The sequence below is a fragment of the Ananas comosus genome, linkage group 5, assembly GCF_001540865.1.
Source record: "Ananas comosus cultivar F153 linkage group 5, ASM154086v1, whole genome shotgun sequence".
In the NCBI taxonomy this organism is placed as follows: Eukaryota; Viridiplantae; Streptophyta; class Magnoliopsida; order Poales; family Bromeliaceae; genus Ananas; species Ananas comosus.
The window spans coordinates 14,510,925-14,532,097 of record NC_033625.1 but is presented as its reverse complement, the minus strand read 5'-3'; the positions used below and the strand labels follow the sequence as shown (position 1 = coordinate 14,532,097).

General features: G+C 34.8%; 1 protein-coding gene across 1 annotated transcript; it reads left to right on the top strand.

The window, feature by feature from the left end:
- LOC109710733 (scopoletin glucosyltransferase-like) lies at positions 1,661–19,741 on the top strand. The gene is made up of 3 exons (XM_020233472.1): positions 1,661–2,178; positions 2,253–2,886; positions 19,574–19,741. Exons 1-3 carry the CDS (start codon positions 1,724–1,726, stop codon positions 19,739–19,741), a joined length of 1,257 nt encoding a protein of 418 aa, XP_020089061.1. The 5' UTR covers positions 1,661–1,723.

Here is a 21,173-nt window from a genome sequence, read left to right as displayed (position 1 = left end):
GGAATTTTCTTTTATATTGTCCGTATTTAATTACGTTGTAACACATCCCAGCTAAATGATGAATAATATTTTATTTAATAAATAAAAAAAATCTTAGAAGGAAAAAAAATTATTTCTAAGGTTTTATATTTTGTTACCAAATAAATACTTTGACGGAAAAATTACTAAGCAATCTAGCATCCCTTTCTACACTGTTTTGTATAAAAATATTATTTACAAACATTAAAAAAAATTATTTAAAAAAAATATAAAACAACTTAAATTTGAAATTTGAACCTCCGATACCAACTTTCAAGCCTTTAGCCAACTATACTAAAAGACCATTTAGTTAGATAGAATTAAAAATACAGTATAGTTGAAGATTCATAAATTTGAAAAATATAACAGTTATAACTATATATATATCTTATTAGCTGGATGTAATCATAAATACTATAGGTATAAATAATTTATTTAGTTGCATGTAATTGAAAAGCATATTTCTAAAATTTTATCATTATATATATATATATATATATATATATAGTTGTGCTGGTATGCTTATGGAAGCACGGAGGCCTCCGTGCTTCCAAGTCGTTTTCGATGTTCGGACTTTCGAATCGTCGATCGGCTCCGTTAGAGTTGATCTAGAGTATTTGAATATCTAGGAAATAAGTTTTGCGATTTTTCGATATCATTTGCCCTAGATATCGAAGGGCTCTCAAAATCAATAATTTTAACGGCCATAGTGAGCCGGTTGCAAGTTAATGGTGTAGAAAATATCCAAATCACGTGAAATTTGATTAGAAAATTCTTATTACCATATAAAACAAGATCAATAACTTGATCTAAAATTTAATGTCATTCATATATTTGTAAGATTTTTATTTCAACGTGATTTTGAACCACTCGATCACTAGAAAATGATATCGAAAATCGCAAAAGTTATTTTCTAGATATTTCAAAACCTCTAGATCAAGTCTACGGAGCCAATCGTTGATTCGAAAGTTTCGAACATCGAAAACAACTTGAAACACAGAGCGCTCCGCTTTCAGAAGCATACCAAACGCATCTCTATATATATATATATATGATAAAATTATCTCTATCAAAAAATATATATATATATATATATAATAATATATATATATTATATATATATATATATTATATACTATATATATATATATTTAGGGTTAATTTTATACAGGTTCCTATAAATATAGTAAATTTCAAATATATCTCTATAAATTTCAACTTTTATATGTTGTTCCTGTAGAATTCCTAATATTTTCAAATATGTCCCTATCATTAAATTAAATCCGTTAGAAAATTTTAGTTAACCATAGGTTAAATACTTAATCCTAGTTAGTTTATGAGATAACTCGAATTTTTGCTCCTCTTATATTATATTGGTGTAGCTTCAAAGGAGCATACTTGTGATTACAAAAATAACATTTTATTTAAAATATAAATAATTATATAAAGATAACAAACCAAAAGGACATATTTGAAAATATTAGAATTTTTATAGAAATAACATATAAAAGTCGAACTTTGTTGGAATATATTTATAATTCACTATATTTACAAGAATCTACATGCATTTAATCTTTTTTTATCTTAAAAAGTGATTAGATAAGTGAGCTTACCTTCTATTTACAGTTAAATTTAAACACATCAAATCGAATAATAAATATTTTACATTTATATATATTAACTATTTCAGTATAGTTGTAACTACATGCCACCAAAGTCCAAAACAATCTCGACACTGCTGACTCAAATTATTACTCACTCCCATTGCAAGAGTGAGGCTCCATTATTACTCACTCCCATTGCAATAATGCACAGCACACACACGAGAGAGAGAGAGAGAGAGAGAGAAATACATACAACTGTGACCATGGAGAGCTCGGATTATTTAGCTCGACGTCCCCTGCACGTCGTGTTCTTCCCTTTCATGGCTACGGGCCACATGCCTCCCATGGTGGACATGGCCAACCTCTTTGCCGCCCGCGGCGGCGTCGCCACCACCGTCGTCGCCACCCCCGCCAACGCCCCCCTCATCGACTCCCGCCGCCTCCCCGGTGCCAACATCAGCCTCCGCATCCTCCCCTTCCCCTCCCCCGCCCTCACCGGCCTCCCTCCCGGCATCGAGAACATCGCCGAACTCTCCGACTCAGACTCCGTTAACAGGTTTCTATACTCAGTTTCTCTACGTGATATCAGAGCGAACAAAAAAATTAGTAATAAATTATCTATTCGTGAAGGTTCATGGTCGCCGTGCCTGGACTCCGTGAGCCTTTTAGCCGCCTGCTCCGCGAGATACGCCCGGTCGACGCCGTCGTCTCCGACTATTTCTTCCCCTGGACAATCCCCGTAGCCGAGGAGCTCGGCATCCCCCGCCTCGTCTTCCACGGCACCGGCTTCTTCGCCCTCTGCGCCACCGCCGCCCCTGCCACCCCGCTCGGCAGTAGCGACACCGTCGTCCTCGGCGGCCTCCCGCGCCGGGTGGTGATGCTCCGCTCCCAAATGCCGGATAGCGGCAAGTCGCCCCCCGCGTTCCGAGAATTGTTCGGCGAGATCGCGACGACGGAGGGGCGGAGCTTCGGCACGGTGGTGAACAGCTTCTACGAGCTCGAGCCCGACTACATCCGCCACTTTCGAGAGGCGATGGGGCACCGCGCGTGGCACGTGGGCCCCATTGCACTCTTCGGTCGGGACGGAACCCTCCTTCAAAGGAGGCTCCGCCCGAAAGAAAAACAAGAAGATGAAGAAGCACAAGAACGAAAAGAGCAGACACATGAACCAACTGGGTCCAGTTCTTATCTAATAGAATGGCTCGACCGGAACCGGCCCGGTTCGGTTATCTACGTGTGCTTCGGGAGCATGGGCCGGCTCGGGGCAGAACATGGTAAGTCCTTATTGTGGCACTTCCAATACTTTGGACCAATAATTTAGGCTCAATAAATTTGTTAGTAAATAAATTTTGAAAAAGGATACCTTGAACTTAGGGCTGTTTGGTTTGACATAAAAAAAAAACTTTTATGGGCTGATAGTGTTGTATTGCTAAGAACAAAGAAAAGTTTTTTCTTTACGGTGTTTGATTGAAAGAAAAAAAAAATATCATATAACAACTATTATATGTATTTTTTTATTTTATATCTATTTACAATATATTATTGGACATATATGATTAAATAATCCATTATATACTTTATAGTTTTATATTATAAATAAAAATATATTAAAATATATCAATAAGTATATAAATAATATATTGATAGTATATATATTTAATACTATAAAAACAATTAAAATCATATTTATGAATAACATTTATAATAAATATTAAAAAAATATATTTATTATCAAATAAAATAATACATATAATATATATATATATATAATATATATATATTATATATATATAACTATATATATATATTATTATAACTAGTAAGTCACTCGAATATTTCAAAAGTACTAAAAATTTATGCTTTTTGAGTTAGCATTTGGATGAAAAAATCGAGGCTAGGATGATGGCGGTAGATTGGTGGGAAATCAGGTTTGACACCCAAAATCTATTAATTAAATCAGTGAGCTAAAAACTTAGAAGCACCAAAGAAAGTCCTTCTAAAAGTATTCTAGCTCATTATATAATATATATATATAATTATAATATATCATAATATTATTATTATATATATTATTATTATACTGGCAATGCTATCAATAGCACCAAGTTATTGATGGCTAATTAGATTTTCGGTTCTGGATAAAATGTACGAATTAGGATGATGTGGGCTTCATAGGATTGGAGTGCGTTATTATTGATATAATCTACGGACGTGAAAATAGTCAAAGAGTTTAAATCTAACGGCGAAAAAACGGTAGCACCAAATCTAATGCTATTTGATAGATATCCAGCGAACACTCTTTTCTCTCTCTACTAATTATATTTATATAATGAGAGAGAGAGAGAGAGGAGAGAGAGAGAGGTAGGTCTCTGGGTGACTCTTCTAGCACCATGACTGCATTTTCTCAGATCACAGTTTCATTTCCACTCGGAGACGAGCGGAAAACGAAAACTCCTACTTTGTTAAAATAATCTATAAATTTTTATAGAGTAATCAAATATTGGAAAAAATTAGTTTTTCGTTTTTTTTTTAAATTTTTTGCAAAGGATGAAACACACCCTATAAGCAATCTACGTAATTGCTGATTCATCAATCTTGGTATGCAAGTGTGTTGTTAATCTTTGCATGCATAACATCAATTAATAATAACTAGGATAAGATAATAAATTTGGGGGGGCCGTTAACAGTTTCCCTTTCATAGCTGCTAATTACCTGCTTCTTTTCTATAATAAAGTTTCTTCTCTATTTTTTTTTTTTCTCCTGGTTTGTTTTGTGTGTGTTTTTTCTTCAATGTTTCTTTCTCTTGTCCTGTTCAGTTTGACACTCTTTGTGGCATCAAACTGCGATGACCACATTGGTCAAAGTTCGTATTTGAATAAAAACTGTAATAATCTGAAAGCGTGACAGATCCAAATAAGAGAAATTATTATTATTATTTTTTATATATATATATGTCAATATATCAATAATATATACAGAACTAAAACGTTAAGTTTTTGTGTTCTGCCATTCAGAATTGTTTTTTCGAATAATCAAGCAGCTTACTATTGCATTATTGATGTAAATTGCAGTACGCTGTGTTTAATCGATGATATAATAAAACATTGATCAATCCTTAACTGCCGCTGCTTGTCATCTACAACTCTTGGATAAGGTTTGTGTAGATCCACATAGCTACGAGCCCGCGCGCTCCATGCCCTCTCGGCGGCCTCTGCTAGTCTCTCGCGTGATTCCGAATCGTCGCGCGCCGCCAGCGCTCCTCTCCTCCCCCCATCGCCCTTCCTTACGCAGTCTCGAGTTTTGCGCGCACCTCTAATGACTTTTCTGCGGGTGAGAAGCAGGGCGTACTTGTCGCCCCGACCGGCACTCCGATCGGAGCGCGATCGACGATGAGCCTGCATCGTGAAGAACTGCTCGGCGAGAGTGGCCAGATGACCATCGCGACGCCGGCGAGACCCCTCAAGACACGGTCCAGCCAAGTGCGTGGAATACCGATCCCCGAGGCGTGCCCAGTATCAGTGACTGCGGGGCGCCACCCCTTCAGTTTTAGCCCTGTCCTCCACTCGGTTCCTTAATCCACGTGGCAGCATTAGCATCTCGTCGTCAGAATCCCTGACACCCAATATAAAGGACAGCGGACAGCTTCGAGGCGAAAGCCAGCTGCGGCAGAGCTGGGCATATATATATATATATAGTCCGTCTCCCGTACTTTTGAAAGTACAGGAGGCCCCGTGCTTGTAAGTTGTTTTCGATGATAGGATGTTCAATTCGACGATCGGCTCCGTTAGATATGATCTATTTTATTGGAACTATCTAGAAACTAAATTTTAGATTTTTTTGACATCATTTACTAAGCGATCAAAAGGTCTAAAAAATGACTATTTTAACGGTCGATGTGGCACATTTTTAAGTTCAACGGTGTAGAAGTATCCAAATTACATGAAAATTTAATAGAAAATTCTACTTAACATCAGTAGCAAGATCAATATTTCCGATTTAAAATTTGAATCCTTTATCACTGTTTTTTATGAGATTTTCATTTTCATCTGTTCATTTTGAGGCTACTCGTTTACTAGACAAATGAAATCAAAAAATTATGAAATTGGTTTCTAGATAGTTCCAATAGCGTAGATCAAGTTTAACGGAACCGATCGCCGAATCGGATGTCCCATCATCGAAAACAACTTACAAGCACGAGGCCTCCCGTACTTTCGAAAGCATAGGAGCCTAGCTCTCTCTCTCTATCTATATATATATATATATATATAGAGTGAGGCTATTATTCTTTTGAAAGTACGGAGCCTTCCGTATTTTCAGGTTGTTTTTAATGTTGCAACTTTCGAATCGTCGATAGGCTCCGTTAAATTTGATCTAGAGTATTTGAAGTACTTAGAAAATAAATTTTATGATTTTTCGATATATCATTTGCCTATTGATCAGAGAGGCTCAAAATCAATAATTTTTATTTTAATTTTTGCCGCCACCGCTTCATTGGGGACGGATCAAGGCGGAAGCAAAAAGAAAGAATTGATGGGTCTCCCACCTTCTGGTCCATTTCTTATTGGATTCGGGGCGGATTACTTTTTTCTTTAATTTTAGCTTCTGCTTACCGACCCAAGCGGATCGGGTGGGAGTTCTACTAATCCGGATCCATTTGCATCCTATTTTTTATATATCACTTATGTTGCCATGTGATGGTAAAACAAACAATTTTCTCTGATTTCGGTTTCTGGCTACGTTAACTATTTAGTTTGTAAGTTTTCACTGCTTGATAATTCTAATAATTTATAAGTAATGCGTAATGAATTTTTTGTTTCTTTCTAGAAGAATAACTTTTGAAAACGAATAATGGAAATTGGTTGAAAACGAATAATGGAAATTTTGGTTGTGAACCACTAGCGAATGGTGCATGTGTGCCACATTTAATTTATGATTATGCGTTATCCACATACCCCTAAAAGCCCTTCTCGGTTGGAGAAAATCTTGCTTAATTTTATTTATTATTAGTTATTTATTTCTTGGTTTGTTTTGTTTTTGCTCAACGTGTAATGTCTCACAATAAGAAAAATGAAAACATCATCTCCAGAGGAAAAGCATAAATAAAATAAGATGAAAACACGAATAAACAAAACGACGTTCAATTCTCAGTGCTCTCACACACGAAAAACCAAAATATTTTTAATTAATTAATTTTTTTTTATGTCAAACCAAACAGCCCTTAGTTCCAAGGTATCCTTTTTCAAATTTATTTACTAACAATTTATTGAGCCTAAATTATTGGTCCAAATTATTGGAGTGCCACAATAGGACTTACACATGATTTAAAAAAATTAATTAATTAAAAATATTTTGGTTTTTCGTGTGTGAGAGCACTGAGAATTGAACGTCGTTTTGTTTATTCGTGTTTTCATCTTATTTTATTTATGCTTTTCCTCTGGAGATGATGTTTTCATTTTTCTTATTGTGAGACATTACACGTTGAGCAAAAACAAAACAAACCAAGAAATAAATAACTAATAATAAATAAAATTAAGCAAGATTTTCTCCAACCGAGAAGGGCTTTTAGGGGTATGTGGATAACGCATAATCATAAATTAAATGTGGCACACATGCACCATTCGCTAGTGGTTCACAACCAAAATTTCCATTATTCGTTTTCAACCAATTTCCATTATTCGTTTTCAAAAGTTATTCTTCTAGAAAGAAACAAAAAATTCATTACGCATTACTTATAAATTATTAGAATTATCAAGCAGTGAAAACTTACAAACTAAATAGTTAACGTAGCCAGAAACCGAAATCAGAGAAAATTGTTTGTTTTACCATCACATGGCAACATAAGTGATATATAAAAAATAGGATGCAAATGGATCCGGATTAGTAGAACTCCCACCCGATCCGCTTGGGTCGGTAAGCAGAAGCTAAAATTAAAGAAAAAAGTAATCCGCCCCGAATCCAATAAGAAATGGACCAGAAGGTGGGAGACCCATCAATTCTTTCTTTTTGCTTCCGCCTTGATCCGTCCCCAATGAAGCGGTGGCGGCAAAAATTAAAATAAAAATTATTGATTTTGAGCCTCTCTGATCAATAGGCAAATGATATATCGAAAAATCATAAAATTTATTTTCTAAGTACTTCAAATACTCTAGATCAAATTTAACGGAGCCTATCGACGATTCGAAAGTTGCAACATTAAAAACAACCTGAAAATACGGAAGGCTCCGTACTTTCAAAAGAATAATAGCCTCACTCTATATATATATATATATATATAGAGAGAGAGAGAGAGCTAGGCTCCTATGCTTTCGAAAGTACGGGAGGCCTCGTGCTTGTAAGTTGTTTTCGATGATGGGACATCCGATTCGGCGATCGGTTCCGTTAAACTTGATCTACGCTATTGGAACTATCTAGAAACCAATTTCATAATTTTTTGATTTCGTTTGTCTAGTAAACGAGTAGCCTCAAAATGAACAGATGAAAATGAAAATCTCATAAAAAACAGTGATAAAGGATTCAAATTTTAAATCGGAAATATTGATCTTGCTACTGATGTTAAGTAGAATTTTCTATTAAATTTTCATGTAATTTGGATACTTCTACACCGTTGAACTTAAAAATGTGCCACATCGACCGTTAAAAATTATGCATTTTAGATCATTTGATCGCTTAGTAAAAATGGATAGTCAAAAATCTAAAATTTAGTTTCTAGATAGTTCCAATAAAATAGATCATATCTACGAGCCGAATCGTTCGAATTGAACTATAACCTAGGTCACGAAAACAACTTAACAAGCACGGGCCTCCTGTACTTTCCAAAGTACGGAGACGACTATATAATATATATATAATATATATATATACTAAACTACTAGAATAAATTTCACTAATGCCTTCTAGAAACTTAATCTCATCAATAACTTTCTAAAATGGATACAATCAAAATACCCTCCAATAGTTTAAAATTATCATAATACCCCTCATAATTAAAATCCCGTAAGTCCCATATGTAAAAAGCGAGTGTAAATTCTCCTCAAAATACCATTTCCCTTTATTTCTTATTAAAGTAGACAATACTAATAGATATTTCAAAGATATTTTTTTGTACAATCTAAAAATTTAAGTATTTTAATATATACATATTAATAAATTATTAATATACTACATTAATTATTAAAAAATAACAAAAATTATATTTTTATATATAAGTATTTTATCTGATTGTTTTTGTTTAGTTTTGAATTCGTTCAGGTTCAGTAGTAAATACGTAATTGTTGAAATAAATTATATATTTCTATCTTTTCGCTATTTACAGCAAAAGTAAATCACATAACATATATACACAGTATTGTTCTGTCTTCGATTGAAATAAATAAGAGCGTTTTGTTCAAATAGCTAAAATATATTATATTTCCATTTTGTTAATCGTCATTTAATGCATATAAATTATACAGAATATTTTGATTGATATAAAAAAAAAATTTAAGCTCAAATTAAAGAAAGAGTATAATTCCTTAACATTATTTTCATTTAAACTTTTTTTATATATAATTATTTATTCGATAAACATATAAATAAGCCATCTAATTTGATAAAATTATCAAAAATACTAAAAACTCTCATTTTTCATAAACACTGAAATCATTTAATTTTTAAAAAACTAAAAGATAAATGGGATATCAACTAAAAAAATGAAAGTTGAAGAGCTGTTTCAAAAAATGCATAATAAGTTGAGGGGTTTCCATAGACAATTTTAACTTAAAGAAAAACTAGGGCAAAATAATTTATTTTACAATTTTAAATCGCAATTCTTTAACCGCTCATTTATCATAACTAGTAAAAGCTAACAGTGATGACTAAGACAGTGCAGAGAGGTGATTAGATTGATAAATTTCGTGTAAATTGTGAGTTCAGAGGATATATTTATAGAACTTATAGGGAATCTATCAGTATTTTACCCACTTTGTACTGGGATTCATGAAATTGACTCACCTATATCTATATATATATATAATAATACGTAGGAGAGACTATTTTTTTTTAAAAAAAAAAAAATAGGCTCATAAATCCTCGAAGGAGCCTGCCAGTACTTTTTCTCGTTCCGCGATCATAAATGGTAATAATCTATTAGACCCCAAATAAATAGAAATTGAGATAAGCAGAATAAAGATAAAAATTTCCTTTTTGTATAGAATTTCTATTAGAGAAAGACTTCAATCCACCCATATGGTTTCCTACTTGTTTAATCTTTATTACCATGTGTTTAAGTATATATAACTATAAGCCTATGGCCTTCCAATCTCTCCCTTTTATTATTCCATTCCACAAATTTTTTCTTTAAATTATATAAAATTAAATAAGGTTCTAAAGTGAATATCTGAGTAACCTAGAGTAACATCTGAAGTGTTTTTTATATTGATATTACACGAAATACTAACGGAAAGAACTAACTAAAAAAAAAAACTGAAAACCAACAAAATACTAAGTTGTAATGACTTTAAAGCAACATAGTACTCAAATGGCAAAGTGCGAAATCACAATGATGGTATTTAAAGTTTACTTTTTTTATTAATTATAAATTGTATTTGAGTATGTCCTATACACTGGGTATAGAATTTTTTTATACTGTATAAAATTTTAATTTTGTTATATTAACTATTAAAAAATAGAGTTATGCGATAAAATTTTACACTTAGTGTAGGCAAAAACAAAAAAAAAAAATGTTGAGAAGAACAAAAATTTTAAAAAGCGTGTGTGTGTGTATATATATATATATATAAAGTTGAGTTAGAATACTCTCAAAAGCACAAAGGGGTGGTGCTTTTGAGTTTTTAGCCATTGGATGGAGAGATGTAAGGTTGAGACGATGGTTGTGGTAGGTGGTGATAGATGGAATAGTGTTTGATCCAAGGGATATTAGTAATTAAGAAATAAATCCAATGGTTAAAAACTTAGAAACACTAAGGAATTGATGCTTATAAAAATATTCTAGCTCAATTCTATATATATATATATATATATATATATATTTATTTATTTATTTATTTCTTTATTTATTTATTATTTACTCTTCCGACTCAGACCTCGCGTTACAGGTTTTTCTATACTCAGTTTCTCTTAGCGTGTAATATAGCAGAGCGAACAAAAAAAAATTAATAGATAATTATCTATTCGTGAGTTCATGGTCGCCGTTGCCTGGACTCCCGTGAGCCTTTTAGGCGCCATGCTCGCGAGAATAGCCCCGGCGACCCGTCGTCTCCGCGACTATTTCTTCCCCTGGACAATCCCCGTAGCCGAGAGACTCGGCATCCCCGCCTCGTCCTTCCACGGCACCGCGCTCTTCGGCCCTATCTGCGCCACCGCCGCCCCTGCCCCGCTCGAGTAGCGACACCCGTCGTCACTCGCGCCTCTCCCGTCCGGTGGTATGCTCCGCTCGCAAATGCCGGATAGTGGCAGCCCCCCGCGTTCCGAGAAATATGTTCGGCGAGATTCGCCGATAGACGGACGGAAGGGAGCGGAGGCGGGGTCGAGCTTCGACCACGGCTGGTGAAACAGCTCTACAGCTGAGCCCCGACTACATCCGCCACTTTCGAGAGGCGATTGGGCAACCCGCGCGTGGCACGTGGGCCGCCATTGCAACTCTTCGTTCGGGACGAACTCCTTCTTCAAAGGAGGCTCCGCTCCGTAAAAAACAAGAAGATGAAGAAGCACAAAACGAAAATAACAACAGATATTCATGGAACCACTGTCCAGTTGCTTATTAATAACATGCTCGAACGAAACCTGCGCCGTTCGGTCTACTACGTGTGCTTCGGAAAGAACATGCCGGCTCGGGGAGCCCAGCTGGCCAGTCTGCTTTCCGGCCTCGAAGCGTCCGGCTTCCTTTATTTGGTCGTCAGGGATTCTGACGACGACGATGCTGATTGCTGCCACGTGGATTCAAGGAACGATGGAGACAGGGCCTAATACTAGAAGGGTGGGCCCGCAGACCTCGATACTCGGGCCACACCCGTCGTCGGGGATCGTCACCACGTCACTGCGGCTCGGAACTCGTGGCTTGAGGGTCGTCGGCCCGGCGTGCCGCATGGTCACTTGGACCACTCTCAGCACCGAGCCATTCTCAATCGAGATGCTCATTCTCGACGCGCTCTCGCTCGCGTGCCGTCGGGCGACGAATTAACCCTTCTTCTCACCGCAGAAAACCGGTGATAGAGGCGCGCATCGAGCTGCTGTAAGGAGGCGATGGGAGTAGAAGGAGGGCGGCGGCGGCGGCGGAGATGCCGGAATCACGCGGAGAGATCTCACAGAGCCGCGAGAGCAATGGACGGGGCGCTCGTCTTATGTGGATCTAACAAACCTTTTATCTCAATGTATGATGGACAAAGAGTCGGTCAGTTTAAGGATGATCAATGTTTATCTATATTCGATGATTTAAACACCAATTAGTTAATCAGATAATTGCAATAGTAAACTTGCTTTTAAATTCCGAAAAAAACAATCGAATGCAGAACAAACAAAAACCTCTAATTTTTACTTTCTGTATATATTATTGATATAATTACATATATAATATAAAAAAATAATAATAATAATTCTCATAATTTTGATACGTCACGCTTTCAGATAACTTACAGTTGTTTATTCAAATACGGAACTTTTGACAACTTGATGCATCGCAGTTTGCACAAATGATGTCAAAACTGGAACAGGACAAGAAAAGAAAACATTGAAGAAAAAGCAAGCAACGACGCAGAGGATAATAAGAAAAAACATTTTTATAAGAAAAGAACAGTAATAACATCTATGAACAAGGGAAACTTTAAGAGCCCGCAAATTTATTAATCTTATCCTTGATATTATTATGATTATGCATGAATGAATTACACAACCCACACATGCATACCAAGGATTTGTAAACTCACAATTATTACTAGATTGCTATAGGGGTGTGTTTTCGATCCTGTGAAAATTTCCACACCTAAAAAAAAACTAAAAAACCAATTTTTTTAATATATTGATACTCATTAAAAAATTAATAGATTTTTTAAAAAAGTAGCGTTTCCGTTTTCCGCTCTCATCCGAGTGAATACATCTAAAACTTAGATCTGGAAAAATGCAGCATGCGTGCCAGAGAGTCCACCCATTGACCTAATCCTCTCATCTCTCTCTCTCTCTCTCATATTATAAATATATAACTAAAGAGTAGACGAAAGAGTGTTCGGTCTGGATACTAATCAATAGCCTTAATATTTGGTGTACCTCACGCGCGCGATTTTTCGCTGTTAGGATTTAACTCTTTGACTATTTCACCTGAACCGTTAATTATATCACTCCATAACCGCCCTCAATCCTATGAACCCCACATCATCCTAAATCGACATTTTTTTCATGACTCAAGACCGAACAATCTAATAGCCCCACCCCCATAACTTGGTGCTACATTGATAGCATTCCAGTACATATATAGTACTATATATTATACTATATATAATATATATAAGTATAATAATTTAGCTAGAAATACTTTTAGAAAGGCCCATTTCTTTGGTGTCATAAGTTTTTAGCTCTGATTAATTAATTAGATTTGGGTCAACACACTATTCAACACATACCACCATCTACCGCCAATCATCCTAACACCGTACATTTATTCATCCAAAATCTAAACATCAAAAGCACAATCTTTTAATTAGTACTTTGAAGTATTCTAAGCTGAACTATATATATATAATATTATTATAATATATATATATAATATATATATATATATAAGTATTAGTATATAGTATATATCATATTTTATTCTTAATATAAATAATATTATATAATATTTTATTTATAAATGTTATTCCATAATATATTGTAATTTATTTATAGTATTCAAAATAATCAATACATCAATATATCTATATATATACTTATTGATATATTTATAAATATTCTTATTTATATATAAACTAAAAGGTAATATATATGATTATATAATAATCAATTATATGTCAAAATAATATAATTAAGATATAAAATAAAAAATACATCATAATATTTTATATTGAATCAATTTTTTTTTCTTCCAATGCTAAACACTAAAGCGTAAAGAAAAAACTTTTCCTTTTTTCTTAGCAATACAAACACTATCAGCCCATAAAATTTTCTTTTATGTCAAACAAAAAACCAGCACCCCTTAGTTCCAAGGTACTCCTTTTTACAAAATTTATTTACTAACAATGTTATTGAGCTAAAAATTATTGTCCAAATTATTGGAGTGCCACCACAAAACTTACATCATCTTATTTAAAAAAATATGTAAATAAAAATATTTTGGTTTTTTCGTGTGTGAGAGCACTGAAATTGAACGTGCGTTTTTTTATTCTGTTTCATCTTTTTTATTATGCTTTTCCTCTGGATATGATGTTTTCATTTTTCTTATTGTGAGACATTACACGTTGAGCAAAAACCAACAACAAACCAGAAATAAATCAACTAATAATTAAATAAAATTAAGCCAAAGATTTTCGTCCAACCCGAGAAGCGCTTTTAGGGGTATTGGAAACGCTTAATCTATAATAAATGTGCAACACATGCACCCAATTCGCTAGTGTTCATCAACCAAATTTCCATTATCGTTTTCAACCAACCTTTCCAATTATTCGTTTTTCAAAAATTATTCTCTAGAAAGAAACAAAAAATTCATTACGGCATTACTTATAAATTATTAGAATTATCAAGCATGAGAAACTTAACAAACTAAATATTAACGTACCAGAAACCTGAACAATCAGAGAAAATTGTTTTTGTTTACCATCACATAAACAGAAGTTATATATTAAAAAATAGGAATCAAATGATCCTGATAGTAGATACATTCCACCCGATCCGCTTGGTCGGTAAGCAGCAAAGCTAAAATTAAAGAAAAAAGTAATCCGCTCCCGAATCTCAAATAAGAAATCGAAAGAAGTGTGAGAACCGTTCATCAAATTCTTTCTTTTTGCTTCGCTGATCCGTCCCAATGAACGGGTGCGCAAAATTAAAATAAAAAATTATGATTTTGAGCCTCTCTCATCAACTAGCAAATATATATCGAAATCATAAAAAATTATATTTTCTAATAGCTTCAAATACTCTATATCAAATTAACGTGGAGCCTATTCGACGATTCGAAATATCAACATAAAAACAACCTGAAAAAATACAAGGCTCCGTACTTTCAAAAGAATAATCAGGCCTCACTCTAACAATATATAATATACTATATATAGACAGAGAGAGAGCTAGCTGCCTATCTTTTCGAAAGTACAGGAGGCCTCGTGCTTGTAAGTTGTTTTCATGATGGCACATCCCGATTCCCGCGATCGGCATTCCGTTAAACTTGATAATACCGCTATTGAAATCAGAAACCAATTTCATAATTTTTGATTTCGTTTGTCTAGTAAACAGTAGCCTCAAAATGAAACAGACATCGAAAATCGAAAATCTCATAAAAAACATCGACCTAAAGGATTCAAATTTTTAAATACGGGAAAATATTGATCTTGGCTACTCGATGTAAGTTAACAAATTTTCTATTAAATTTTCATGGTAACTGCTTTGGCAATACTTCTAAACCCTTGAACTTAAATGTGCACATCGATCCCGTTAAAAATTATGCATTTTAGATCATTTGATCGCTTAGTAAAAATGGATAGTCAAAAATCTAAAATTTAGTTTCTAGATAGTTCCAATAAAATAGATCATATCTACGAGCCGAATCGTTCGAATTGAACTATAACCTAGGTCACGAAAACAACTTAACAAGCACGGGCCTCCTGTACTTTCCAAAGTACGGAGACGACTATATAATATATATATAATATATATATATACTAAACTACTAGAATAAATTTCACTAATGCCTTCTAGAAACTTAATCTCATCAATAACTTTCTAAAATGGATACAATCAAAATACCCTCCAATAGTTTAAAATTATCATAATACCCCTCATAATTAAAATCCCGTAAGTCCCATATGTAAAAAGCGAGTGTAAATTCTCCTCAAAATACCATTTCCCTTTATTTCTTATTAAAGTAGACAATACTAATAGATATTTCAAAGATATTTTTTTGTACAATCTAAAAATTTAAGTATTTTAATATATACATATTAATAAATTATTAATATACTACATTAATTATTAAAAAATAACAAAAATTATATTTTTATATATAAGTATTTTATCTGATTGTTTTTGTTTAGTTTTGAATTCGTTCAGGTTCAGTAGTAAATACGTAATTGTTGAAATAAATTATATATTTCTATCTTTTCGCTATTTACAGCAAAAGTAAATCACATAACATATATACACAGTATTGTTCTGTCTTCGATTGAAATAAATAAGAGCGTTTTGTTCAAATAGCTAAAATATATTATATTTCCATTTTGTTAATCGTCATTTAATGCATATAAATTATACAGAATATTTTGATTGATATAAAAAAAAAATTTAAGCTCAAATTAAAGAAAGAGTATAATTCCTTAACATTATTTTCATTTAAACTTTTTTTATATATAATTATTTATTCGATAAACATATAAATAAGCCATCTAATTTGATAAAATTATCAAAAATACTAAAAACTCTCATTTTTCATAAACACTGAAATCATTTAATTTTTAAAAAACTAAAAGATAAATGGGATATCAACTAAAAAAATGAAAGTTGAAGAGCTGTTTCAAAAAATGCATAATAAGTTGAGGGGTTTCCATAGACAATTTTAACTTAAAGAAAAACTAGGGCAAAATAATTTATTTTACAATTTTAAATCGCAATTCTTTAACCGCTCATTTATCATAACTAGTAAAAGCTAACAGTGATGACTAAGACAGTGCAGAGAGGTGATTAGATTGATAAATTTCGTGTAAATTGTGAGTTCAGAGGATATATTTATAGAACTTATAGGGAATCTATCAGTATTTTACCCACTTTGTACTGGGATTCATGAAATTGACTCACCTATATCTATATATATATATAATAATACGTAGGAGAGACTATTTTTTTTTAAAAAAAAAAAAATAGGCTCATAAATCCTCGAAGGAGCCTGCCAGTACTTTTTCTCGTTCCGCGATCATAAATGGTAATAATCTATTAGACCCCAAATAAATAGAAATTGAGATAAGCAGAATAAAGATAAAAATTTCCTTTTTGTATAGAATTTCTATTAGAGAAAGACTTCAATCCACCCATATGGTTTCCTACTTGTTTAATCTTTATTACCATGTGTTTAAGTATATATAACTATAAGCCTATGGCCTTCCAATCTCTCCCTTTTATTATTGCCATTCCACAAATTTTTTCATTAAATATAATAAAATTTAAATAAGGTTCTAAAGTGAATATTCTAGTAACCTAGAAGAAGGCACTGAAGTGTTTTTTCATATTAATACACTGAAATACTAACGGAAAGAACTATACTAAAAAAAAAAATGAAAACCAACAAAATACTAAAGTTGTAATGGCTTTAAAGCAACATAGTACTCAAATGGCAAAGTGCGTAAAAAAATACATACAACTGTGACCATGGAGAGCTCGGATTATTTAGCTCGACGTCCCTTGCACGTCGTGTTCTTCCCTTTCATGGCTATGGGCCACATGCCTCCCATGGTGGACATGGCCAACCTCTTCGCCGCCCGCGGCGGCGTCGCCGCCACTATGGTCACCACCCCGGCCAACGTGCCCCTTGTCAACTCCCGCCGCCTCCCCGGCGCCAACATCAGTCTCCGCATCCTCCCCTTCCCCTCCCCCGCTCTCACCGGCCTCCCCCCGGCGTCGAGAACCTCGCCGACCTCGCCGACTTAGACTCCATTAACAGGTTTATATATATATATATATATATATATATATAGAATTAGGCTGGAATACTATTAATAGTAAAACGTTTTTTTTGCTATCAAGTTTTTAACCCTTGGATGAAAAATTGTAGAGTCAGGATAATATTAATCGGTTAGAGTTTAGTCGTCGCCCTAGGGTTGAGTGGTCCCCACTGGGTTATAGTATTTAATCCAATGGTTAGAAATAATGAAAAGAGTTGATCCAAAGGCTAAAAAACTGGTAGCAATAATAAAATTTTGCTAGTAATAGTAGCCCAGTCCAACTATAATTAGATATATATTATATATATATATAATATAAAATATATATATATATATATATATATATATATAATATATATAGCAGGGCTACTTGCGCTATGAGGAGCACAGTAATCTTTGTGCTTCTAACTTTCTAACCACTCATTAAGTTTGATGATGGTTAGAATGAAAGAGGAATGAGATATTTGGGAGAAATTGAATGTCTCATTTCTCTTTTGCCTTGAATTTCTAAATATCTCTTTCTTTCTCATTCTAACACCCATCAAACTTGATGGGCTGTTAGAAAGTTAGGAGCAGCAAAACTGTTGTGTTCCTATAAGCACAGTAGCCATACTATAAATATACTAGTGCAGAGACCCACGCGATGCAGGCGGGTAGATAATAGAAATAAATTAAAAATTTTAATATTTTATATTTACGATTTATGATATATAGAAAGCTATACATATTAAGTACAGTTAATTTGTATGACTAAATTTACATAGTAAGCAGAGGCCCCGCGGGACCGACTTAGCAAGCACTTATATAGGTCGCGGCTCGGCTGCGGGACGATACTTTTGAGGAGAATTCTTACAGTGCTCTATTCTTATTTCTTCTTCTTTGTAACACAATAGAGAAAGAGGGAGATGAGTGGCGGAGTGTAGATACGATGAAATTTTTTATGGTGCATGTAAAAGAGTTACAAAAGAGAGGGGGTAGGAGATTAATTAATGGAGGAGGGGAGTGGTGCATGTAAAGAATACAAAGAGAGGGAGTGAGAGATTAATGGAGGAGGAAAGTGGTTAAGTTATAAAATAGAATCGTGCATGTAATTAAATATTGCATGTAATTAGAGTATTGGTGAGGTGAGTTAGGCGTTAAGAAAAAGAAGAAGGTGGTTTGATTTAAAGTTGGATTTAAAGTTACTATAATTAAATGTTGTAACTTACATATAATTAGAGGAGTGGGAGGTGAAGATTGAGAGTTGAAAGAGGAGAAGATGGTTTGATTTAAAGTTGGCTATGAGAAGTAAGAATAACATGCCACGTGCAAAAGTATTGAGGCTCATATAGTTTATAGTATATATATATTATATATTATATATATATATATATATATATATATATATTTATATCTGCATAGAATACTCAGTTTCTCTATATGATATCAAAGCGAGCAAAAAATTAGTAATGAATTATCTATTCATGAAGGTTCACGGCCGCCGTGCCCAGACTCCGTGAGCCTTTTAGCCGCCTCCTCTGCGAGATACGGCCGGTCGATGCCGTCGTCTCCGACTATTTCTTCCCCTGGACGATCCCTGTAGCCGAGGAGCTCGGCATCCCCCGCCTCGTCTTCCATGGCACCAGCTTCTTCTCCCTCTGCGCCATCGCCGCCCCTGCCACCCCGCTCGACGGCGGCGACATCGTCGTCCTCAACGGCCTCCCCCGCCGGGTGGTGATGCTTCGCTCCCAAATGCAGGACGCCGGCAAGTTGCTCCCCGCGTTCCGAGAATTGCTCGGCGAGATCACGGCTACGGAGGGGCGGAGCTACGGCGCGGTGGTGAACAACTACGAGCTCGAGCCCGACTACGTCCGCCACTTTAGAGAGACGATGGGGCACCGCGCGTGGCACGTGGGCCCCATCGCACTCTTCGGTCGGGACGGAGCCCTCCTTCAGAAGAGACTCCGCCCGAAAGAAAAACAAAAAGAGGAAAACGAAGCACAAGAACGAAAAGAGCAGGCACATGAACCAACCGGGTCGAGTTCTTACCTTCTAGAATGGCTCGATCAGAACCAGCCCGGTTCGGTTCTCTACGTGTGCTTCGGGAGCATGGGTCGGCTCGAGGCAGCCCAGCTGGCCCAGCTGGCTTTTGGCCTCGAAGCGTCCGACTATCCTTTTATTTGGGTCGTCAGGGATTCTGACGACGATGATGCTGAATGGCTGCGACGTGGATTCAGGGAACGAGTGGAGGATAGGGGCCTAGTACTGAAGGGGTGGTCCCTGCGACACTGATACTGGCCCACCCGTCGGTCGAGGGGTTCGTCACCCACTGCGGCTGGAACTCATGTCTTGAGGGGGTCGTCGCCGGCGTGCCGATGGTCGCGTGGCCGCTCTACGCCAAGCAGTTCTTCAACGAGAGGCTCATCGTCGACGCACTCCGGATCGGCGTGTCGGTCAGGGCGACGGAGTTCGCCCTTCTCTCCTCTGAAAGGCCAGTGATAGAGGGCGCGCAAATCGAGACCGTGGTAAGGAAGGCTATTGGCGGAGGCCTAGGAGAGGAAGCGGCGGAGACGCGGAGGCGCGCAAGAGAGCTAGGAGAGGCCGCGAAGAGGGCAATGGAGCCGGGTGGCTCGTCTTACGTGGATCTAGCAAACCTTATTCAAGAATTAATGGACCGGAGGTCGACAGTTAAGGATTGATCAATGTTTTATCTATATAATGATTTAAACACGCAATTTAATCAATTATGCGATAGTCAACTCGCTTTTGAATGCACGAGGTATTTTGCAAATTAACCTAAAAATAAAATTGACGTGGCCATTTTGGAACCCGCATATAATATTGTAGGGGCATAACACCTCCTAAATTTTTTCCTTTTTTTTTATTATTTAAAGGCTATTACAACAATGTAAAATGCTTCAGCCACTACTAAATTTTCACACTTGTTTGCATCACAAATTCCTTTTTTTTAATATTAATTTTATAACATTTAATATATTGGCGGAATTTCTTTTATATTGTCCGGATTTAATTAAGTTGTAACACATCCCAGCTAAATGATGAATGATATTTTATTTAATAAATAAAAAAAATTTAGAAGGAAAAAAAATTATTTCTAAATTTTTATATTTTGTTAGCAAACAAATATTTTGACGGAAAAATTACAAGCAATCTATCATCCCTAAGTCTGCACTACATAAAAAAATAATAAAGGTACCCGCTTTTTTTTTAATATATATATATATATATATATAAACAACTAAAATTCGAAATTTGTATCTCAGATACCACCTTAACAAACTGTGCTAAAAGGCTATTTAGTTAGATATAATTAAAAATACATTGCCATTGAAGATGCATAAATTTGAAAAATATAACAGTTATAACTATATATATCTTATTTAGCTGGATGTAATCATAAGTATTTTAGCTATAAATAATTTATTTAGTTGTATGCAATTGAAAAGTACATTTCTAAAATTTTATCATTATATATATATATGATGGTAAAATCATCTCTAATATAAAAATACAGTTTTTTTAGGGTTAATTTTATACAGATTTCTATAAATATAGTAAATTTCAAATATATCTCTATAAATTTCAACTTTTATATGTTGTTCCTGCAAAATTTCTAATATTTTCAAATATGTCTCTATTATTAAAATCCGTTAAAAAACTTTAGTTTAACTATAGGTTAAATGCTTAATCCTAATTAGTTTAT